Source organism: Carassius gibelio, chromosome B14, assembly GCF_023724105.1.
Source record: "Carassius gibelio isolate Cgi1373 ecotype wild population from Czech Republic chromosome B14, carGib1.2-hapl.c, whole genome shotgun sequence".
Taxonomy (NCBI): domain Eukaryota; kingdom Metazoa; phylum Chordata; class Actinopteri; order Cypriniformes; family Cyprinidae; genus Carassius; species Carassius gibelio.
Window position 1 is genome coordinate 15,914,079 of NC_068409.1, and position 24,761 is coordinate 15,938,839.

The window sequence follows — 24,761 nt, forward strand, 5'->3', positions numbered from 1 at the left end:
AATTTTGTTAGTTACATTTCTTGTGTTTTTGTTATATTTTAATGTCTCTATAGCTTCTTTTTTATACATTTGTTGTTTACTTAGTTACTAAATACAACTAAATTGAAATGAGAAATGTTTGACTAGCAACTAGCTGAAATACAATTTTTCAGTTAACATTTCAAGAAACAAAAACACAAAATTGTAGCTTTTAGTTAAGTGTACAGCTGATATAAACCGTAGATTTAGAGAATGTGTTTGACTGTAAGTGTGTTGAGGTTTTACTGCGGTGAATCAGGGCCAAATAAGATCTCCTCAAATGAACTGCTGTGGACCTGATGAAAAACACCCCTCACAATGAGCTGGAGTCGCTCGCTCGCTGCTTCAGTTCTGGAATGTTCACATGCACTTGATAAACTTCCCTCAGACCGCCGTGTGTGTGTGTGTGTGTGTGTTTGTGTGTGTGTGCGTGTGTGTGAGTCAGTGTATGTGAGTGAGTGTGTGCATGTGTGTCGATGAGTGTATGTGTGTATTTGTGTGTGTGTGTGTGTGTGTGTGTGTGTGAGTGAGTGTATGTGAGTGTGTGTGTGTGTTATATTCTGTTAATGTCACTAATGGCTCATTCTATAGATTTTACTGCAGTTTATTTGTGTTTATTGTGTGCATTTGTTGTTTATTATTTTATCATTTGAGTGCTGTGAAACACGATTAATAGCCATTATTCATATCCAAAATAAGTTATTGTTTACACAGTATATGTGTGTGTACTTTGCATGTTTATTATGTATATACACACACACATAAAGTATACATTTCAGAATTTTTGTTTCTTAAATATATTTATATATAAATTATATGAATGTAAATATATTCATGTAAATGCATATAAATATATACTGTATGTGTGTGTATTCACATAATAACATACACAGTACACACACGTTATGTAAACCAACTTTTACTTTGGATGCAATTAATCAGGATTCAGTTTTTGAAAGCACAATTGTATTATTTATTTAAATCATTTATATTGTAATTGTATCACTATATATTTGTTTTCGTTGTAATTTTGGTGAAATATTTATAATTTTTATTAAATCTTTTATTTTTATAAATATGTCAAAAGTTTTAAATATCTTTTTATTGTTTAGTTTTATCCATTTGAGCTTAATGGGTTTAATGATGATTAAGTTATTTTTTATTTATTTATTTCCCCCAAAGTTTTTGCATGGCTCTAGTTTTAGTTAACGATGATGACCCTGGCTCTCGTTGATCTCTGAATGAGACTCTACAGGAGACACACGTGAGATCACTGGAGAGACGAGAAACTCCTGAGATATTAAAGAGATCTCATGTGCCTCTCTCTCAGTTTTGTGCCAAGCAGTCCATGTTTATCCTCAGAAACGCTGCCAACATCAGAATAAACCCTCGACTCTCTCTCTTGTAAAGCACCTTTTACTGCTGGCCTCTCCTCCACACTCCACAGAAAAACACACATTTCTAAATAATGACGCCGGCCTGCCAAGATCTCTCCCAGCGCTGCCAGCTTTCCTTCAGAGACACAGATCATATGGAAAGATATCGTGGAGATTTCTAGGGACAAAGAAAAGCGCGAGGTCAAAGGTCGAGACTATAGAAGAGTGGAGCGTCTAACATCAGGCCTTTCTGAGCTGATCACTTATTATTCCTAATATTCCACTTCCTGTCATGTACATGTGAAGCTAGAAACAGAAACTTTCACATGATACTGTACATGCACAGAAACAAGATTCGGAGAGTTTGCAAAGAATAAACCACAACAGGGTTCACCAAACTAGAGTTTGCAAATGAATGAAACGTGTAAAAAATGTAAACATTTCTTTAAGCTAATGTCAGTGCAATATAATATGGGAATGTTACGCTTTAAAATCATATATCAAAGTCAAACCTTGCCTTGAGTTTAATGACAAACAGTTACAAAATTTTTAGCAAAAAAAAAAAAAAAACTTAAAGAAAATTGTAAGTCAAGGAAAAATTAAAAGAATAAATTAAAAAAGGAAATTTCTCTCAAACTTTGTTCTCTTTAGTTTTCTCACAGTTTTGCGAGAACAGAAAGTAAGAATTGCAAGATATAAACTGTGAAAAAAATCTAAATCCTGAGTTTATATCTTGAAATATATTTTTTTTCAATTTTGAATTTACATCTTGTAATTTTAACTTTTTTTTTTTTTGTTTCCATCACAGAAATGTATATATTTATATATAAATAATTGCAACTTATTCTTGCAATTGTGATTTTTCAGACTTTTTTTTTTTTCTGGCAATCCCGGGTGTGTTTAGTTAGAACTTTTTTGTTGTTGTTGTTTTTATTCCCCCTGTGTCTGTAACACATCTCTACAGAATCAGCTTTAATAAGCAGAATGAAAGCTGATTATTAAGGTTCAGACGGTGAACAAAGCCTGAAGGTTGATGAGATCTGAAGCTGTCTGCTGAACGACTCCCAAATCTACTGGAGAGCCAGGAATGGGACAGGGAAGTGTTTCAGACGGGCTCCGTCTCTATACGAGCTGCTTCTGCGGTGTTTAGGGAGTGTGTTTCTGCTTCACGAGTGTTGGAGGAGACTTCGGAGCTTTCTGGCAGAGTTCAGCGCAAACAGAGACAAACACCAGTAAACACTTGAGCATTACTCAGGCTTTACTTGTGATAAACGTATATCTGCGTGATCTGGGCTAAACTGGTTTCATGATCTGCTCAGGCTGGTTTTAGAGAAGAAAACCGTAGTTCAGCTGTTCTCGCTTTACAATAACGAGGATATTAATCCATAACGATCAGTGATGTTTTATCACTCTAATCATGTTTCTGAAAGATGCTCATCAAGACTGCATTTATTTAATCAGAAGTTCAAGTTTAAATATTTCACTATTTGATATAATTGTTTTCTATTTGAATATAATCTCTCATTTATTTCTGTGATCAAAGCAAAATTCTTTCAGTGTCACATGATCTTCAGAAATCATAATAATATACTGATTTGATGCTCAAGAAACATTTCTGATTATTATTATTATTATTATCAATAGTACTACACGATTATGACAAAAATTGTTGATTATTCCCTTGAAATTGTAATTGCGATTATCACAAATTTACATTTAATGATGTTTGTACCATTGTTTGAATCAACTGCATGCAGTATTTTATATGAAGACAAACAAGTGAAAAGTGCTTTTCAACAGTATTAAGCCTCAACTATACATCAGAGTGGTTTCTTCTTTAAATAATGAAAAGTTAAAATATTAATGTTTTCAAAATAATAATCAGAAATGTTTCTTGAGCAGTAAATCATCATATTATTCTGATTTCTGAAGATCATGTGACACTGAAGACTGGAGGAATGATGCTGAAAATACAGCGGAGCATCACAGAAATACATTACACTTTAACACAGATTCACACAGAATCATAAAAACATTTCCAAATTTTACTGTATTTTTGTGAGCAGAAGAGACTTCTTTATAAAAACATGAATATTCTTACTGTTCACAAACTTTTGTCTGTTCATGTAACTATCATCAAAACTATGATCATACAAAAAAAAAATATTTCAGGGGTTTCGAGGGCATTTCAGATCAGCTAAAACCATTCCAAACCATAATTTCCAGCAATTAAAGTAGAAAATTGTTCATTTTCATAACCAATTTTGCCTTAAAGCAGAACTGCGAGTCACAATAAACAAATCGGATCACGCTGAAACCCGACTTCTTCAGATTTACTAGTAAAAACGGTGTAGAAAATGTGGAAAAGGTCTGCAGATTGTGTCCGGGCCAGAACATCAGTCATGGTTTGACTGGCTCTCGGCTCCAGAGCCGTTTCCTGCTCCTGGCAGATACAGGACAGTATTTATCCTCAAAACTTCTCGCTGATGTCCAGAGCAAATCCCTGTCTTTACAGCAGGTCATGTGACCTCAGAGGAGCACACACACACACACACACACACACATCAGGACCTCCCAAACAACAGATTAACATCAGCTCCAGATCAACTCAAGTTCAACAGCGGAAATATTTACTACAAACTTACTTAACAATATAAGGGTGAAACCTGTCAAGAACTTCTCTGAGTCACATTTCATCCCAAAATCAAGACCCAACTAAAACCCCGGCATGTTTTTTCTCACTTTTTTCTTTAGCTTACACACAAGTTCTGGAAGCATGGCTCCACACAGAAAACCACAAAACATGCACTCACCATCCAAGAGGATTATGCATCTCTTGTGAAAGCAAACACTTCTTTCAGAACGGTTTTAACTCTTGTAAAAATACTAACAATCCAAATTCATCCCAAAATCAAGATTGAAATAAACCCCCAATTCTGGCAACAACAGCGTAAAAAATGATGTTATCGTCAGTATTTCTGTCCTGTTTTCCAGTACAAATATCTAAACATTCTCAAATTAAGATCCATTTCCTGGAGAAGGAAAATCCTGTGACCCCTGGAGCAAAATTAGGTTAGAATAACATTGCTTTGAAATGTGTCTAAAACGTTCAAATGTCCTTGTCGCGGGTACAGAAAAAGTTCTTCCAATGTTCTTCTAACTTTACTTTTCCCTAAAACGTGGTGATTTGAAGGTTTGTTTTTAATCTACTAAGAGCGTTCAAATGTCCAGGGTTCTTGTTACAAATAACGTCATGAAGACATTTTGAGAACGCTGATCTGGTAATGTTATGAGAATGTATGTCAAATATTAATAAAGCAACTTTTAAATAGTGTAAGTGAGATTCTTTCCAGTCTTGTTCTACGTATCAAAATGAAGTGAGTTCATGATCCAAAACAATCGATGGTGTCACAAAAATACATTTGAATTCAGAAGGAAAACAAGATTTGCATCTTCGGATGGAAACAGTGCATAAAACATGGATAAACTACGGCAGGTAAACGTGTGGACTCTAATGCTGGATTAACAGGATTGACTTTGGGGTTTCGGCTCATTATTGTCATTTAAAAAGAGAGCTTGCAGTGGTTTGGGTCAGGATTCGAGCCGGTCTTACCTGCGTCGTGCGCTGTGATGATGAGCGTGTATTTGTCCTGGGTTTCTCTGTCCAGCGTTCGGATCAGGTTCAGCTGACCGCTGGATGTGAGGCTGAATGCTCCCGCGTCGTTCCCGCTGCTCAGGGAATAACTGATCTGACCGTTACTGCCCAGATCATCATCACGAGCCACCACCTGCCACACAACACAAACCTGCTTTAGGATTCAACACCAGTCCCTACTGAACAAAACAATCATGCCATCTCACATTCAAAGCCCACACGGTGAATTAAAGGTCAGATACAGTTCATTGTGTATCCAAAACACCATTAATATCCAGAAAAAAAGAGAAGTAAAATATTTTATGTGTAATTCAGGACTATTCATTATAAGCAAGGTTGAAATACACCAGGACTCTTATTTTGAAATGTCGTTGGTTTGCTACTTCCAGCTGCTGATTTCTAAACACGATGGAGCTTAAATATGCATCTTGAAACCATCTACCAACACCATCAAGTAAACACAGTCATAATTCATCAACAGTATAACATAAGCAATCATTTGGCATAAATGCGTGATATTCATTAACTGTGAACTGCTCTGAAAAAAAAAACCCTTCAATTTAGGATAGTTTCCAAAGAAGTTTCCATTTCTCATTTTCATTAAACTTAACTTGATGTACTAAAATAAAATGTTAAAATCAACAAACAAAAAATAACAACCATAATTTATTAACGCTACTACAATAACAATGTTAATCACCCTGAAAAAGATGACTACGATGTAATATTTTAAACACTTCATTATGTTTTTAACTCTAGAGTTGTGCAGTAAGAGTTGCATCTAAGAAGACATTTCTCATTTCTCATGGAAAACAAGCCATGCTTCAGTTTAGACACCTGATGGAAAACAAACACTTTTACAATGAAAATGGCGTGATGTTACCCCAAGAAACAAGTAGATGATGATAAAAAATGATCACTCATTAGCTTACAGTATATTCACATACCCTAATATCGTATAAACATACACGTTTGTCACTCCTAAAACACTGCAATATATGTGTACATCAATCCTTTTAAAAGCACAGCAAAAAAACTTTAAAACAAAAATTTAAAAATTTAAACTCCTGTCTCAATCAATGACTGTAACCACACACTGCTTAATGAATCTCTTATTTACATCGTCTATGCTTTGTTTGTTTGTTGAGGATTTGTGAGTGTAGAAGTCAGATCTACACAAATCACACAAATGACCTATTTTGGATTTAAAAAGGAAAATTTCACCAAAAGGTGATACGTTTGCACCCACCAGAGATCGTCAGTGTTTCTAATCAGCTTTTATATAACAAGCCATCAAGTAACGTTCTCACAACTTTCGCTATTTTTTTAAGTTATACAAGTCCTTCTTAAAGTAATGTTTATGGAAATTACTTATACGTTTATGAATATTGGATTCTCAGAATGTTGAGAAAAAAACGTTCCGAGATAAACAATCTTGAAACGTTATTTGTACTTTGAACATTCTAAGAAACGTTTTTGTAATTTTTAAATGACGTTATAATCGCAACAAGAAAACTTATAATATTTAAAACAAATATATGGGTGCAAAAAAATGTACTAGAACATTGTTAGATAGGTATCTGTAATCTTTAAATGATGGTCAAAACAATGATGTCTTTATGAGCTGAATGTGTTATTCTGTGTAGTTATTCTCATTCTGTGTTGTAGGTCTGTAAAATGCCTGGTTTGGGTTCAGTGTTGGTTTGCGTGAGACTCTGGCGCTGGCACACCTGAGGAGCCGTGACTCCAGCTCATTTCACTCTCAGGTGAGGTTTGTTTTGACTCGGACACTGGAGACCACCCTCACTATGTCATTTGGCCGTGGCATATTACCTTCAGCGTTTACACTCGGTCACCCTGCGCTGGGAAGCCAGCATTTATCATTCCAGCCTCTCCGTCAAACACACAAGCCATTCCAGCCACAGAGCGTGGTTTGTGCTGGGAATCTGCTCTCGCATTTCTGCACGTTACAGCAAAAATTCTAAATGATGTAGAACCAAAGCCGCCCAATCTAATGAGATGAACTAATGCTATCAGCAATTTCCCGCCAAAGTCGTAATTACAAGTTTGTCACATCGGACACTGGGTTCATTCTTGACTATTAAATCTTAATAGAGCCAAAATGTACTGAAGATATTTAGATACTGGATTTACAATATCCAACAGATTTTAAATATATTTAGAATCACAAATTCCAAATTCAAAGTATTTCTCCCAATATTGATTACACAAAATAGTCATTTTGAAAACTGTCAATTTCTCCTTCATAAATCACTTTGGAAATAAGCATCTGCTAAATGCATGATTAAAAACATATTTACTATAATTTTGGAAATGCTTAAATTTTTCCATTAATAATTTACCAAACATACACCAAATGTGACCTCAGAGGCTGTTTGTCAATTTTCAACTAGTTCCTCTTTCATAAATCACTTTGGAAATAAGCATCTGTTAAATGCATGATTGGAAACCTATTTGCGATAATTTCAATAGCATAAATGCCATGCACTTGCCTGTAGGATGTTCTTGGGCAGGTTTCCTAAGTTCTCTTGTACGCTGACGCTGTATGGCGAGAGCTTAAACACAGGTGTGCAGTCGTTAACATCCAAAAGCACGATGTTAACGGTGGCGCGATCCACTCGAGGACTGCTGCCCCGATCCGCTGCCTGCACCAGCAGAGAATACGCAGAGCGCGTCTCACGATCCAGCAGCCTCGCCACAGAAATCACTCCCGTCACCGAGTCGATCCGGAAGTCTGAGTTCAGGTTCCCTCCGGCGATGGAGAAGCGCACCTGGCCGTTGGTTCCCTCGTCGGCGTCGCTGGCGAACACCTGCAGGACGTCGGTGCCACTGAGCGTGTTCTCCTCGATCTCGATGTCGTAGATGTTCTGCGAGAAGCTAGGCGTGTTGTCGTTCACGTCCAGCACGATCATCGTGACCTCCATGCTGGAGGAAAGCGGCGGCTCGCCTTTATCCGTGGCCACGATGGTCAGCGAGTAATTGGCCATCTCCTCGCGGTCCAGTTCGCCCACCAGAGTCACGCCGCCGTCGATGTTCCCGATGCTGAATTTATTCCCAAACGGCCCTTTGAGGGAATACTCCACGTAACTGTTGGGACCGCTGTCAGCGTCGCTAGCTTGCGCTGTGAACACCAGTGTATCCACCGGTGTGTTCTCTTGAATATACGCCGTCGTTTGCGATGTGAATGTGGGAGAGCAGTCGTTGACGTCCAGGAGGATGATGGACACCTGTGCGGTGCTGGTGAAGCGGCTCATGGGAGACGGAGCCAGGTCGTTCATGGTGATGACGAGGTTATAAAACGACTGCGTCTCTCGGTCCAGAGCTTTCCTGGTCTGTAAGACGCCAGTGTTTGTGATGGTGAACTGTGACTGAGGGTCTCCTGAAGCGATGGTGTAATGCAGCTCCGCATTCATCCCTGGAAAACAACACTAATGCTATTATATTTAATTGTGTATATATATATATATATATATATATATATATATATATATATATATATATATATATATATATATATATATATAACCCTGACTTAAACTAATCTAAAATTAAAAACTTAAACTGAAATTAAATATTCAAGTTAAAGTTCACAGCTGACAAAAGGTTTGGGAAACTGTACGTTTGAGTATTGTGTGGTTAGTCCGTTTCTAAACAGAAATCCTGACTTTGGCTGTTTAACAGCACGGATGTGAAGAGGGATCTCTGCAGTATAATGTGTGTTTGTGTTTGTGCAGACGTGTTACAGTACAGCGAGTGTGTGATACAGATCTGCTCCGTTCACAGTAAATGAGCTCTAATTGAGCGTCTGTAATGCTGGCCGCTCATGTGGAACCACACTGGCCTCGTTTACTAAACACACAGGGGTCAGAGGTCAGGGGTCAGGAGGCTCTCATATGGTCAGAAACGTGTTGAGGACACTGTGTGCTCATGAACACGCTTGCTTACAGAAGAGCGGGAGGAAAGCCACAGGCACAAATGTAGGTCAGCATAACCACATTAGAGTCTGAGACGGGATTCTCAACAGAAACATGTGCGGCTCAGAATCCAGCCTGCAGCTCCTTTGTGCCACATATCTGCTCTTCTTTCCTTTTATTCATTTTGATATGACCCAGACATGATCCACCCAAACCCTGCCTGTACTAAACTAACCGCAGTCTGAACTAGACCAGACTAGCCTGAGTCTAAATACTGTGTTGAAATGTGCTGACTTTAACTTTTCTTGTTGAAGAAAACCACATAAATGTTGTTAAAAACAAGGAGTAAATGATGTTTTGAACATTCTTACACTAAAATGTGATTTTAAATGAATTTACTGTTCTAGAAAACAGAGTAAATAATGTAAGAATCAGCCAAGATGGCAAAATGTTGAAAATTGCAACTGCAGATATTTGTTTTCATTTCATTCAGTGCAGATGAACATTTTTCATCTAATTAAGAAAAAGAAAAAAACAGTTAACAACCTAATAAATAATAATTAATTAAATAATAAAAAAGTAAAATAAAAATAATTAATTTTAAAATAATAAAAAATAATAATAATAAAACCTGTAACCATGAATGAAATTGGGGTTTGCATGTTGATTTAAAAACTAATATTTAATTAAACCACAGGAAAGGAAAATGAAAAATGTCAATAAAATAAAAAATCCAAATAAAATAAATGCCACAAAAAATGTACAAAATAATGTATAAATAATATTTTCAAAATAAAATTATTTAAAATATCAATAACAAAACCCTTTTTCCCATGAAATTGTTGATTAAATGATGGAAAACCAAACTTAAAATCTCAGTTGAATATTTTAGGCTTGTATTGTAGCGTCTCACCGTCGTCGGCGTCAGCGGCGCTCAGGCTCAGGACGCTCGCTCCAGGACTCACGCTCTCCAGGACCGAGCTGCTGTAGACGGAGCTGCTGAAGTGTGGAGGGTTATCATTGACATCCAGAAGATTGAAGTAGACCCTTACAGAGCTGGACAGACCACCTCCGTCCCGGGCCTGGACCGTCAGGATGAAGTACTGCTGAGACTCGTAGTCCAGCGCTCGGCTGATGTTGAAGACGCCGGTGACGGGGTTCAGGAGGAAGGTGGCGTCCTCATCATCCTCCTCTATAGAGTACGTGATCTCTCCGTTTGATCCCGAGTCAGAGTCACTAGCCAGAATCGCCGCCACGATCGAACCTCGATGGAAAACCACAACAGAATCTTAGTAATTATACAACGATGTTCACTGACCAATCACAAACAAGCAACTGGAGTTTTAGTGAATGTGCTTGTGTTGATTCTGTCATTATTGAAAGTTTCTCTGACGCATCATGAAAAATGTAGTTTTTCACTTGTGAATTCTGCCGTTCAGCTTGATTATATATATATATAAGTTGAAATAATGCAGTCTGATGGCTTTATCAAAAGAAAATACCATTAATTAATAACCTCGGAGCTCACGGCCTTTGACATGAAACCTACAAATTAACTAGAACTGAAATAATAATTTTTGTAATATAACTACATAATATTTAATTAAAAAAACTATGACTAAAACTGAAATGAAATAAATAATATTAGTAATATTTAACTTTAATTTTTTTAATAAAACTAATAAAAATATCAAAAGCACATAACAAAAAATTTGTTTGGTAAAATGAAAATGTATTGATTTAATGATGCATGAAGCATTAACTATATTAACTATATTATTAATATTATGATATTTAAAATAATATATTGACTTAAACTATAACTGAAATAAGAAATAAATTAATATAAATTAATAGAACTAAGTAGTCCTATTTAATAGTAATATTTAACAAAAAAATATTTTGATAAAAAAAAGAAGCTAATTAAATAATAATAATAATAATAATATTTCATGGTTTATCAGTTACTGTTAAAAATCAATTTCACCATGAGTTTTTACTTCCAGAAGCTTTGTGCCTCATTACGTGATATGAAACAACCACGTCTGATCACAAAAACTCATTTCAGACATTCGACTGATGTTATGAAGTTAATTTAGAGAAAAAGCATGTTAATAAATGATATCGTTGTTGGACAACAGGTTTGAAAACACTCAAACACATGCAAAACTGTACTGTACTGTACAGCCCTGACCAAACCAGAAGGAGCTCCTCGTTTAGCGATAAACTCTTCCTCAATTTCACGTCCGCCTTCCATGATGTCGCACACAGAAATATGTCAACAACTACACTTTATCGTTATTATCGTGGGGAGAGTTTTTACCAATATATCACAAACTATAAGATATCGCCCATCCCTAAAATATGCGCAGTACACAAACATATAGTATGTCATCAAACTTTTGAGGCTCTAGCGGTTAATAAACAGAACTGCTTGCGCCTTGCGGAAGAACATCGTAGCCGGAACTACTTCTCTCTGTTTATGTCTATGAAGAATCACAAAGGTACTGGGTTACTCCGCCGCGGTATCCCCGAAGCAATCTAAAATAGTCTGAATATAAACACTTATTATAGGTGCACCCTAGTGATTCAGGACAAGCTAAAAACGCGGTTTGGAAAATGGATCCATGGTGTACTCGCTTATTATATACATTTTTCTACATTTTGAACACAAACAAAGTTACGGACCGCAGCTCTGATTGGTTGTTTTTTACCGGGAGCGATGCATTTCTGCAAATGGCAATAGGACACTGGGAGGAGCCAGAGGAGCTTGATTTATTCACAGATTATCTGTCTCATATTCTACTGTCAGGACATAATGACAGGTTTAACAAATATGTAAAAAATATATTTTTACCAAAGTTCCCTACTGCAGCTTTAATCGCGATTAATTGCGATTAAAAGAACTCTGTGAGACTGATCCTCATCATCATGTCTCATACCTGGACTGGTGTCCTCGGGGATGTCGAAGGAGTAGACGTTGCGTGAGAAGTGTGGCGTGTGATCGTTGACGTCGCTGACGGTGATGTTGAGCCGGACGTCGGAGGACTGCTGGCCATCGTCTGCTCGCACCAGCAGTGAGTACTTGGATCTGCGCTCGCGGTCCAGACGCCGGATAGCCGTCAGCTCGCCGGACTCCGGGTCGATGGAGAAGCTGTCGTCTGCGCCGCTGATGATGGAGTACGTCACCAGAGCGTTCGCTCCCTGCACAAAACACCGCTTCAGTCACAAACTTCATTCAAACAGGAGACAAAACTCACTCTATTTTGATCGATTTTTCAGAAAGCAAGTTTCAGAATGTTTAGATATTTATACTGAAAATCAAGACAAAATTATTAAGAAAATAAGTAAAAATGATCTCTGTGTGTAACATCTCATATTCACACATTTAATTTAAATAAAGCTGAAATAAAATATGAATATTGCATGAAACACTTGATAATGAGAAATGTTGTCTTGGCAACTTACTAAATTAAGTTTACATTGGAGCATTACAATTACAGTATTTTTCAGACTATAAGTCGCATCAGTCCAAAAATACGTCATGATGAGAAAAAAAAAACATAAATAAGTCGCACTGGACTATAAGTCGCATATTTCGAACCAAGAACCAAGAGAAACATTAACATCTACAGCCGCGAGAGGGCGCTCTATGTCCTCTATGTAGACTACAGGAGAACTACAGGAGACGTTAATGTTTTCTCTCGGTTTATGTCTCTTAGTTCATTTCTCTCGGTTCATGTCAAATTAATTTTGATAAATAAGTCGCACCTGACTATAAGTCGCAGGACCTGCCAAACTATGAAAAAAAAGTGCGACTTATAGTCCGGAAAATACGGTACTTGAAATAATAAAAACTAAGAAATAAAACTAATAAAAATGTGAAAAACACAATTTTTTTATTAAAATGTAAATAAAACTAAAATAAAATAAAAAAAGAAATAGAATAAATGCATTTTTTTTATATATATATATATAACTAAACAGCAATATTGAATACTAATATTTAATTATAAAAACTTTTTGAACAACACTTTTTATTACAAAAAACTAAAATGAAAACTGGAAATATAAAGATAAAAGCTAATTCAAAATAAACGGTCTATAAAATAAACGTGTCTGTGCATAATGTCAAAGTTTCCACACATTTGCTTAAATAAAATAAAAAAAACTGAAAATATAAAAATAACAAATTCAAAATATTACTAAAAACTATGATATTATATAAATAATATGAGAATAAATTATCTGAATAATAAATATGTCTGTGCATAACATCAAACCTTCACACATATGCTTAAAATATAAATATTAAATGGAACATCTTGAGAAATGTATTGAAATCATTGAAATCACTAACTGGAAATAAATGATAGAAACTAAAATGAAAAGTGAAAATATAAAATAAAAGCTAATTCAGAATATTACTAACAACTATAATATTATATAAATTATTCTAAAATAGGTGGTGTGCAAAATACTGAAACAAACATGTCTGTGTGTAACGTCACACATTAACTTCAGTTTACAGCAGGACCAATTAGTGAGAGTGAAAGGATTTCATTTCTAGGCTGGTGTTGCGTTTCCTGAAGTCAGATCTGCAGTCTGCAGAAACACAACCCCACATATACAGCACACGAGCGAGAGAGAGAGAGAGAGAGAGAGAGAGAGAGAGAGAGAGAGAGACAGAGAGAGAGAGAGAGAGAGAGAGAGACAGCACTGAAGGGATATACGCTTCCTCTATAAATCCAGCTAATGGATCCCCTGATCCCCGCGGCTCTCAGACGCTACACATCTGATCCTGACGAGCAGAGAATAACGCCAGCGACAGATCGGGACGTCCAGGACTGAGCGCAGGACAATACGAGTTCAGAGACGACAGCTGATCAAAGAGCAGCAGATCAGGATCCGGTTACAGAGTCACCGCAGCATCGCCTCTCAGACTCAGACTCAAGTGAATATACTGTGCTCAATCAATAGAGTACCGCTCTGGGCTCCGAGCATTTTACTGTAAGACATTAGACATTTTACTTTCATTTTACACCAAGCTGAAAAAAAAATACATTTTTTAAAAATAAAGCTACAATAAAATATGACTAGATTAGATTCATATAAAATATGACTAGATTAAATAAATGAATTAAAATGAGAAACTTGACCTTGGGAACTAATTGATATATATTTATATAATAAAAACTAAAAATTAATAAATTGATAAAAAAAAATATACAATAAATTCACTAAAATAAAACAAAACAAATTGAAAACTGAAAATATAAAAAACAGCTTATTCAAAATATTAATAAATAACTATAATGGTATATAAATAATTCTAAAATAAAAATGGTCTTTAAAGTAGGCTTACATTTTTATGCTACATATATTATTTTAATAATAATTAAAAAAAAAAATATTCTTATATATTTGTTTTTATTTTGATCTTAGTTTTTTCCCATAATTTTTTCATTACAAAAGTATTTTTTTTTTATATTTAAATATTTTTCTTTATTATTATTTTTAAATTACTACATGAAACACATGAAAATAATATTACTTTTTTCATTGCAACTAGCTGAAATACAGTAAAGTCTACTTTTAAAAAATACATATTTAATTATATTTGAGTTTAAGTAATGTTTTTGAAAATGTTTTTTATTGTTTTGGTTTTACTTTTGTAGTTAACTATAGAAATCTGCATGCATTTTACTATAATAAACACACAAATATCCTTAATATATTTCCTTAAACTATCCTTTATATATATATATGTATAAACCCTTTAACCAATATATGCACATACACACATTTAATGTTCAATGTTTAAATCCTCTGAATCCTGTGTTTTTCTCTGAGAAAATGTTGAATGTGATTCCTGAGCTCCTGCTGCAATAGATCAGAGCAGATCTCTGGATTTCCCATCAGCCACCTGGAGCCGCCCACTCTTCCGGCCGCGGATGCTGAGCGCTCAGAACTGGATCTACAGCGACCGAACGACATACGGAAACTCACTCAGAGAGAGAGAGAGAGACAGAGAGAGAGAGAGAGAGAGAAGACCTGCTTCCTCTGACCGACTGACCGCACTATCCTCAACCTCAACCAGCACAACACATCCTCATCAGACACATGCTCACTCAAACAAAACAACACAAACAACTAGATCATCTCACTGCCAAGGAAAGCAGTCCTCATTTTCATTTATCTAAACGTGGTGTACTAAAATAACAACAATTAGAGATCTGGACAGGAATAGCCGTGGACTCCGGTCACACAGCCCAAACATCCCAGAATTCCTGCCCAGCGTTCCAACATCACATTCAGTTTGAATAGGAGAGGGGAAAAACATCACAGATCCGATCACAGCTGCTCCTCCTGGACTGATTTATACTCATTATATATTTATATAGTTATATCGAAGCAATCTTAAACTTATTTAAAACATTTAATGATTAATTTAAATTGTAAACTGACATTTTAATGATTAAATCAATCGCAATTAATATTTAAAAGAAGCCTTTTTTATATTCAGGCTCTTTGATTATTGTGTCGTCCACATTATTCTGGACTATGTTTATTGGACTGTGTTTGATGCTGCAAACTGGTATTTGTTATCATATGTTATAATAATCATAAACACACTGCTCGTTTAACAATAATTTACTTGTTTGCAGTCATGTGCATGACTAATTATTCTAATTACAAGTGTTATTCCATAATATTAATTACTTTAATCAGTATTTTGATTTAATCTAGCTTCATTAATTTTGTTATATTTATTCATGTTGAAATCACAATGTCTGTTTATATTTTTTATTTACATATTTTTAATTTCATTTATTAGAAATAGAAGTAAACATAGATTTATTTTAAAATATTAAAATTATAATTTATAATATTTTATTCCAGTTAACATCTATATTTAAGAACAGCAATTTTAATTGTTTAAGTTTTAGTTATTTTAGTACATCAAATTAAACTAAATGATTTCCTCCCCTTGGCAACTAGTATATATGTTTATTTTATATATTTTTTTTCAAGTATATGTTTATTTCATTTGAAGTAAAAAAAACAAAAAAACAATTTAGTTAGTTTTTTTATTAGTTAGTTATAGTTTTAGCTTGAACAATCGCGCTAATTATCTGCCCTCTAATGAGAAGCCCCGCCCCTAACACCACCTGTCCAATAGCGATCAGCCAATCATAGCTCAGGGCTGTGACTCTGTTAGTTGTCTGTATATGTGAGTTTGAGCTCACTGGTTTACTGTCGCAGTGTTTAATAGTTCAGACTGAACACGAGATCAGTAGACATGAGCATCACAGAGTTAGGGGCGGGGCCACACAGCAGCTAGAGCCATCATCATCACATCAATCATCATGAGTGACAGCTGTGGTCTCTACCTCATCTGCGTCTGTGGCCGTGAGCTGCAGGATCCTGAAGCCGTCGCTGATGTTCTCCTGGATGGTGATGTCCAGCGAGTCGGAGGGGAACACCGGTGGGTTATCATTCACGTCCTGCAGGGTGATCTCCACCTGAGACAGACACAGAGACATTAACACCCTCACAATCCTGATCTTCACAGAGACCCAGTGCTGGCATAAAACAGCCCCTCAGACTTCACATCTAAAACTGTCCTAACGGGAAAAACAGCATGATAGAACACCAATGCAATACATGGTTTTACATGTATTTTTTTTAATTTATTCTTCCTTCCTTCCCTCCTCATCTGTTAAATGCAAGAAATATATATTTTTTATAAGTTTCAGGCAACAAAACAACATTCATGTAATTTTTCAAAAACTTAAATTTTACAAAAGCACAAAGCTGACTGTTTCAACTTTGCAGAAATCAACCCTTGCCGTGTCTTAAACCACTGTAGTTTAGTGTCATTGAGATTTATCGTATTGTAGTGTTTATTAATATTTAGATTTGTCAATTGTATTTTTTATTCAGTCTCTTGGGTTAGATTCCGAGCAAATCGATGAACTGACAAGTTATGCATTTAATGCACTTTGGATGAAAACATCTGTCAAATGCATTTACATGCAGCTTAACATCGTAACATCTGACATTTCTTGCAGTTATTCATGAAATTTACTAGTGTTTCAAAATATTTCAGCAATATTATTTCAGCAGCGCAGTAAATTACTGTAATATAGTGATGCCTTTTACTCTCATCAGTCAACATGGATTGATTTTTGTCTTCTGAAATGTTCCTTGTCATCTTGCAATCACAACATATTTCTTAATTACAATTCCATCCACACATGAATGCAGCATTAATATAGAACTGAGCTGTTTAACAACACTGTCAAACGCGACTCATTCAGTCAGATTCCACAGCGTCTCATGATATTCAATAACTCAATACATCTGCAGTTAAAACACATAAAACCAGACGAGCAGAGCAGCCAGATCCCAAAACTCACAGCTCCTCTCGTCCTGAAGAACTTTAATATCTGCTGCATTTAACATCACAGAGCCGTGAGCTCAGAAAAACACCAGAGACAGATTCAGTGTTCACTGCTTCATGTTATTCTTCTAAATCAAGACGGGAACGTTCCCACAACACTCTGACAATGTTCTCTCAACGCTATGAACAAACGTTATTCCAGTAACATTAATAGAACGTTCATCCAAAGTGATCTGATCTTTAATAACCTTCTCAAAACGCTACAAAAACATTACTTATACATCGTTCATGGAACGTTTTATTGAAACGTTAGTTTGATGTTTGTCTAAGATGCTTTAAAGAACATTCTAAAGTAACGTTCCCCTTAATGTTTGCTCTAACGTTCACATAACCTAGAAATGTTTTTTTCTTAAAAGGAATTAATATTAGGGTAAAGCTGTTTGCAAATGTTTGCTTTTGAGATGTGTTTGTGATATTTTGAACACAGTGCTTTATTTTGCAAGAGGCATTCTGTATTTTGTGTGGCAATGCTTTGAAAACGTGTGAAAAAAATAACTAAATGCTGTATGTTTTGAATTTTCAGAAATAGCGTTTTCATAACGTCAGCAGAACGTTCTCTGGCCTCCGTACAGAGGTGGAAAGCTGATTGTTTTCTCAGCAGCGTGATCCGCGTCGTTCGGACGCCAAGAATAACGCAACAGAAGAAGAAATATGTGTCCGCGCAGCGTCCTCCTCGCGCTAAAGTCAACAGACATGAATATTTACGCTGCACTCGTTCGCTCTGAAGTGTAAATAACCCCAGCGCATCTTCACGAGGGACAAGGAATAATTCAATCCACTGATCTGAGATTACCCACAATCCCCTGAGAGAGTCGTATCAAAGCACAGGCCGCGCAAAAACAGCGAAGAGCGGGGAAAACCTGTGTGTCTAATGAGAATTCACACAGGTGAGAGACATCACACACACACACACACACACACACACAGATTGAGTTTCAGTGCTCGGCGTCTCAGCTCCAGGTTGTTTGACTCTATTATTAAACAGCCGTCTCTCGTGTGTGTAGTATTCGGCTGAAGTTACAGATAGAAAGGTGAGTTTCAGTTCACCTCACTTCAGCAAACTAGCTTTGTTTTGACCAAAACAGTTTTAATTGATCCTTCAGTTCGACAATAATTCTCCTTCTGTCTGTCTATTCACCCTACAAACTATTTTTTTGATTTACGATTAAATGCAAAATAAACCAAATGCTCCTCATAGCCATCAAAACAGATCTTTTTAATAATTATTACGCCTATTATTATTATTATTATATTACTATTATTATATTTTCTAAATAATAATAAACTAATTATACAATATTATTATATAATTAGATATAATATTTGCATAAATATGTATATTAATATATATACATTGATTCACATTTAATTCAATCTTAATTAATAGCTTTTTTATCAGCTTATTTTTTTCATGAACTTAACATTTTCATGAAAAATGCCTAATAATTTCCAATAAAAATAAAAATTATTTATTTGATAAATTATTTAGAAATAATAATAATAATTTATACACCATACAAATATATATTACTGTAAAGTAATACATGCATACGTTTATCTATGCATTAATATGTATATTAAAATATATTCACATAATTCATGTTTGATTATTGGCTATCTATCAACTTTTCATCAACTGTTTTGTTTTGACATTTTTGTTTATAACAATAAATATTTATTATTTATTGTTAAAGAATTGCACAGTAACATTTAGTGTGCAATATTTGGCATTACATTAGGTTATTTTGTGGATTTCAGAGTGTTTAATTTTCTTTAAAGAAATAAAAAATCCAATTTTAAAAAGCGTAAAAAACAAGAATCAGACCAACCGGATCGAATTCACGACTCATGTGCAAACACAAGTCATTTTGAGATCATTTGTACCTGCGTGCATGCGTTCGCTGTGTTAATGAGTGAAGCAGAGCAATTCGCGCTCTGATTGGACATGATGTCATTGCTGATGATGTCAAGGCATGAGGTCAGGGGTCACACGTTTGATGTAAAGAACACGAATCTGTGATAAAAGGCACACGCTCTCACACCTCATCATCAGCGAGGTGCTGCGCACAAATGAAATGACTTCACCGACAGCAGAACACGTTTAAATTAAATGCTGCGGAACAAGAGCCAAAATACAAGACGTGAGAAAATCAAAGAGTCCAGATTCAGAGCGGAGAATCAAAAAGGGTCATTTCTGCTCCACCATACTCCGACAAACAATGGGATTTCCATCCAACTACCTTCCTGTCAATCAAACCAGTGCTCAGACGTTTGACGATAAACTGTGATAAGTTAAGATCGATGAGTTTTAAATCAAATGTGCTTTACAAGCTTCAAAAAACAAGGTTCATGTTACTGTACTGTATGTTTCTGAGACACAGCTGAGATACAGTTTCATGTTTTCATGTGGTTTAGTCTGATATCAGTGCGTCTCAAATAAGATTCAGATTAACACAGAAATCAGTGAAAGAGTCTCAACTCTGTAAAGCCTGACGATATGTAATCATCTTTTTTAAGTTTGAGCCTTTAGCCAAAAAAAGCTTGCATTTGTGTGTTATACACTGAACTAAATTATAAATGCAACACTTTTGTTTTTGCCCCCCCCCCCCCCCACAATAGGCCTATATCTCTCAATTATTGTTCACAAATCTGTCTAAAGCTGTGTTCGTGAGCACTTCTACTTCGCTGATATGACCCATCCACCTCACAAGTGTGGCATATCAAGATGCTGATTAGACAGCATGACTATTGCACAGGTGCGATTTAGGCTGTAAGAAATTACACTAGAAGAGCTTTGACTGGATAAATCACTCTAAACTCTCAATAAGAGACAGAAGACGAGAGACTGAGAGAGAGACGGCAGAGTTTGACCGTTTATGTCATCAGATATGGTCCAGTGGCTGTATAGGGTTAATAAACAAGCATCCCAGAGGTTGGTGTTTATTCACACAGTAGTTCTCTAAATCTACCTCAACATTTAACTGTCTCAGAGACACAAGATACAGCAAACACACTTCTGCGCATCTAATCAGTCCCTGATGGAGAACATCAACTCCCATCATGCACTGCCCTCAGTCAGACGTCACATGACAGCAGTAAAACCAGTTCATCAGAGCATCTGAAGCACTCGAAGGGTTAACACTCGACTCAAATCATGAAAATCCACCCTGTCTCTGGTTCTGTGTCGATGAGCGGCGCTGAAGCTGATCTGGGTTCAGTCTCAGACGTGGAAAATGAACAGAGAGAAATGTTGATGTGTTTAACATGAGCGACTCTCGATGAAGCTCTGCCAAACAGACAGTTCCCCCCTCGCTGAGACTATTCACGGAAAACAGAGAGAGAGGGAGAGAGAGAGACAGAGAGAGAGAGAGAGAGAGGAAGGATGAGGAACAGAAAGCAGCGAAAGAGAGCGATGCTTCTTTCAGTAACTTTAGACAATGAGGCTCGTCTGTTTCTCGTCAGAACGGAGTCGTTAATCTTCATTAAGACGAGTGTTTCATGGCCTTCAGTTTAGCAAAGAAAACACTCGATAATTTAATAACTATATTCTTCCCTCTTCTGATTACCTCCACACACTCACTGCGTCCCACCTTCAGCTGCTGGTCAACAGGACACACACTCATACACACACACTCACACGCACACACACACTCGCACGCACGCACACACACACACACACACAGATGACATGCTGTTTGTCAGGGTCTAGTAACTGTTAAGTCATTGTTTCCCATCTAATTGTTTCCTCATGGATAAAGTCCAGTCCTTCCCTTCCTCTTGTCTCATTAAATATCGTTTCATTCAGAAATCCATCACATTGCTGAAGTCAAGTGTGTTGCAGACACTGTTTCATGTCGTCTAGTGCTGCTGCACTCAATTCTTTAGTAGATCAATGATCAATCAATTATCACCGAAGGAAAAAGGTAGGGCAGGACTAGCTTCTGTGCGTCAGTTTTGGATTGGATGTTGAGAAATGGGGGCGTGGCTCTCAATTGATCTATCTTATGTACCAGAGTCCTTATTAACTAAAACTTAATAAAAAATAATAATAATAATCGTAGGGCTTTGCAATTAATCGAAATTGAGTCGCACTTAAGATATTTTCCACAAATCACACAGTGCTAGTAAAAAACGACAGGCAGACATTTAAAATGACTATATGGTACATCTTTCTGATTAAAATGATTTCTTATTAATGTTTTGATAACTTCGAATGAGATGTGTGTGGTGTATTCCTCCTGTGACCGGGTCAGAAATCTGAGTTCAGAAAGAGATGTTTTGTTCTCATTGTGTCTTCTTCATCTTCACAAGATCATTTGTAAGCCATAGACGTGAGTGTCTTCCCATCTTTCTCACGTTTGCTTCAGTGAAAGTCAATGAGGAAGAACAATCAGTGTGAATCTCTTTCAGAGAGTCGCCTTTCCATCTCTCTCTCTCTGTCTGTGCATCTCTCTCTCTCTCTCTCTCTCTGTGCATCTCTCTCTCTCTCTCTCTCTCTCTCTCTCTCTCTCTGGATGTGGGGTCGGTCAGGAGGTCAGAAGCCGGTGATTTGTCGTGTCTAAGGTGACGGTCTGGAAGCGCTCGTGACCCTGGGGTCGTGACCTGACCTCAGTGCAGTGCTGTCATTCGTTATTTGACGTCTTTCTTTGAGTTCCTGTGCATCAGACTCCTGTGTGACGCTGGTTTAGTTTCTGATCAAGAAAAATATCTTGATGAAAACACAATTAAATTCAATACAAGAGCATGATGATTTCAATGCAATCTCATTTTTTATAATAAAATTTAAAATAATAAAAAAAAGTATTGCGTTAACGCAATAACTGATTTACGCCAAGAACTATTTTAATCGCATGTTAACGCAGTTTTTATTTTCATGAAAGTCCGTTCTTCACTGGCTCTGAATACATCGTGGGTCACAGGAGGATGCTCCCGATCAAATTATTTAGGCTAAGCTTCAACATTAACCTCATCACTGTTATTTTAACAAAAAGAATGCAACGAGCTCGTAATCATGACCTTATAAGTTGGAAATAGAAAGTTTCCGATAGCACGTGAAGACAGCGGAGAAGCACTCACTCAACACAGTGGAGTGAACCATTTAGTTAACTTTGTGGTTTATTATTTTGAGTCATATGGGACACGGTAACACACGTCCCTCTCACAATATATTGCTTTACACATCTATCGCTTTTGCCGCTTAGAAATATTAAAGCAATCATACAGCACGTATCAGAAAATCTGCGCTTTTGAAAATCTGCGTTGTTTTGAGTCCGATCGAGGCTCTGGACTCAAGGTATATTGTTTTTCTATAATGAACTATAAAAGCGTTAATGTCCTGGCAGTGACAAATGGCTTGTTTTATATTTAATTTAATTACATTAATGTTATAAGCTGAGATTTACGCTACAATAAATGGTTTAACTGCTACAATGTAAAAGGAACACTGCTCCTTATTTGTTTAAAGTGTTTGCAAACCAAATATTATTACACTTGTGTTCATATATTCATATGCATAACAATGCGATTAATTGCGATTAATCGCAGACAATATTGCGATTAATCGCGATTTTTATTTTTATTGCTGATTTAATGCAAAAATCTGTACATAAATTACGTGAATACATTTTAATTATTTATTTTTTAAAGTCTTTATTCTGAATTTCAAATGAGCAGAGTGTTATTTGAACACAATGACTGTAAAAATTAGCGTGCGTTCTGATTCTGATTCTCCATTAATGTTTCAGTCGTCTGACGGTGGGAAAGAGGCTCTAAACTCACACTTCCTGTCACATTAGTCTGTGTTTCCCAACAAAGAGGCCATTTGTTTGTTTGTGTGTTTGTTTGTGAGGGCTTGTGTGTTTCTCAATGACCTGTTGCCATGACCACGAGAGAATTAACACACACACACGCACGCACGCACGCACACACACACACACACACACACACAGGTAATAATCACGGCTAACTGCAGCTTTCACTAAACCTACAGCTCAATCCAAACACAGATTTCTCTGCATGTGTCTCATTTCTACTCCAGTCTGAGTAACTCTAAGTCAGACCACTTTATTTTCACAATATCCTTAAAACATTAAGTGAGTTTATGTTCAAAATAGAAAAAATATCCGCCAGTGGGGTCAGAAAGATAATCTTTGCATTGAATTAAGTTTATTTTACTGACTCCATTAAAAGATATTTGTGTGTTATATGCAAAAACTCACTACATCTCAATCTATCGCAAGCACAACAATGGCCTTTTTTTCTTCATGCGTGATTGCGATCACAGTCAAAAACAGCAAGACTGAGGATTTTCAACACAAAATATGGCAGTAAAACTCATCGCCGTGAGTGTGTGTGCTTGTTGTTGGGTTAGGAAAAGAAAGAAAAGAGTGTTGGAGGAAAAAGAGTAGGCTTGTCTTGTTTATGCTGAAGCTTCCTCTGCTGTTGTGTTTGGCAGCGGTGCTCAAGTCCGTCTCAAACGCATGATTTACCCGCTGCTTTCCTTCTGCTCAAACCGCGGCTCTCGCTAACGTTAATTAGTCTGTTTTGTGTGACGCTGACCAGTGCTCCACTACACTGGATCAGAACAATCACTACACGCTCACGACTGGCTCTTCATCATGTCTTAATTCTGTCTGAGAGATTCTGTGAGTGAAGTGTGATCCAGACAGGTTTGGGACGCTCCCTCAGAAGACAGCTGCTCGTGTAGACGGCAGACGAGGGTTTGAACAGAGACTCAGAGGAATGAAGAAACTTCCCCGAGCCCGTTATATATCAGAGAGAGAAAGAGAAAATAAGTTATTATTATTATTATTATTATTATTATTATGACTAAATAAAAATATACAACAAAATAAATATTATTGCAAAAATATTATAAGTTCATTATTGAGTAATAATATTAATAATCTTAATTGTAATACATTTTTTATTGAAGATTACTCTTTCAAATTTTTTATAATAATATATATATATATATTTTTTTTTACAACTTTAAATTTAAAATGTTAGCACTTTTGAATTAACTTGTTCATTTTTGGACGTTAAACCATCAAAGTGTTATTTTGATAGAAGAGCGCGAGTCTTCGAAGCTGTTGATTTGTTCATTAGTGACCCTCTTTGCTCATTTGGAAATCACACAAAGACTCGTCAGGATTCTGGGTTTATTCTGATCAGTGGTACATCTATGAGTTCAGCAGATTCTCCATTTCCCTCTGTCTAGGAGAAAGATCTGAGATGTTAAAGCAACTTCATCTCTGAGAGAGCAAGAGATGAGAAAACAGCCTGAGATAGAGATTTCTGAAACCAGCCCA

General features: G+C 36.2%; 1 protein-coding gene across 2 annotated transcripts in view; it reads right to left on the minus strand.

Moving 5' to 3' along the window:
- The window catches only part of LOC127971415 (protocadherin Fat 4), a 77,397-nt gene that overhangs the window by 30,276 nt on the left and 22,360 nt on the right, over positions 1-24,761 (minus strand). For both annotated transcript variants that reach the window (XM_052574419.1, XM_052574418.1), the window contains exons 2-6: positions 16,379-16,510; positions 11,927-12,188; positions 9,898-10,248; positions 7,563-8,485; positions 5,008-5,182 (exon numbers count right to left, since the gene is read on the minus strand). In XM_052574419.1, coding sequence (XP_052430379.1) covers positions 5,008-5,182; positions 7,563-8,485; positions 9,898-10,248; positions 11,927-12,188; positions 16,379-16,510 — 1,843 coding nt within the window. The remainder of the gene's footprint in view (positions 1-5,007; positions 5,183-7,562; positions 8,486-9,897; positions 10,249-11,926; positions 12,189-16,378; positions 16,511-24,761) is intronic.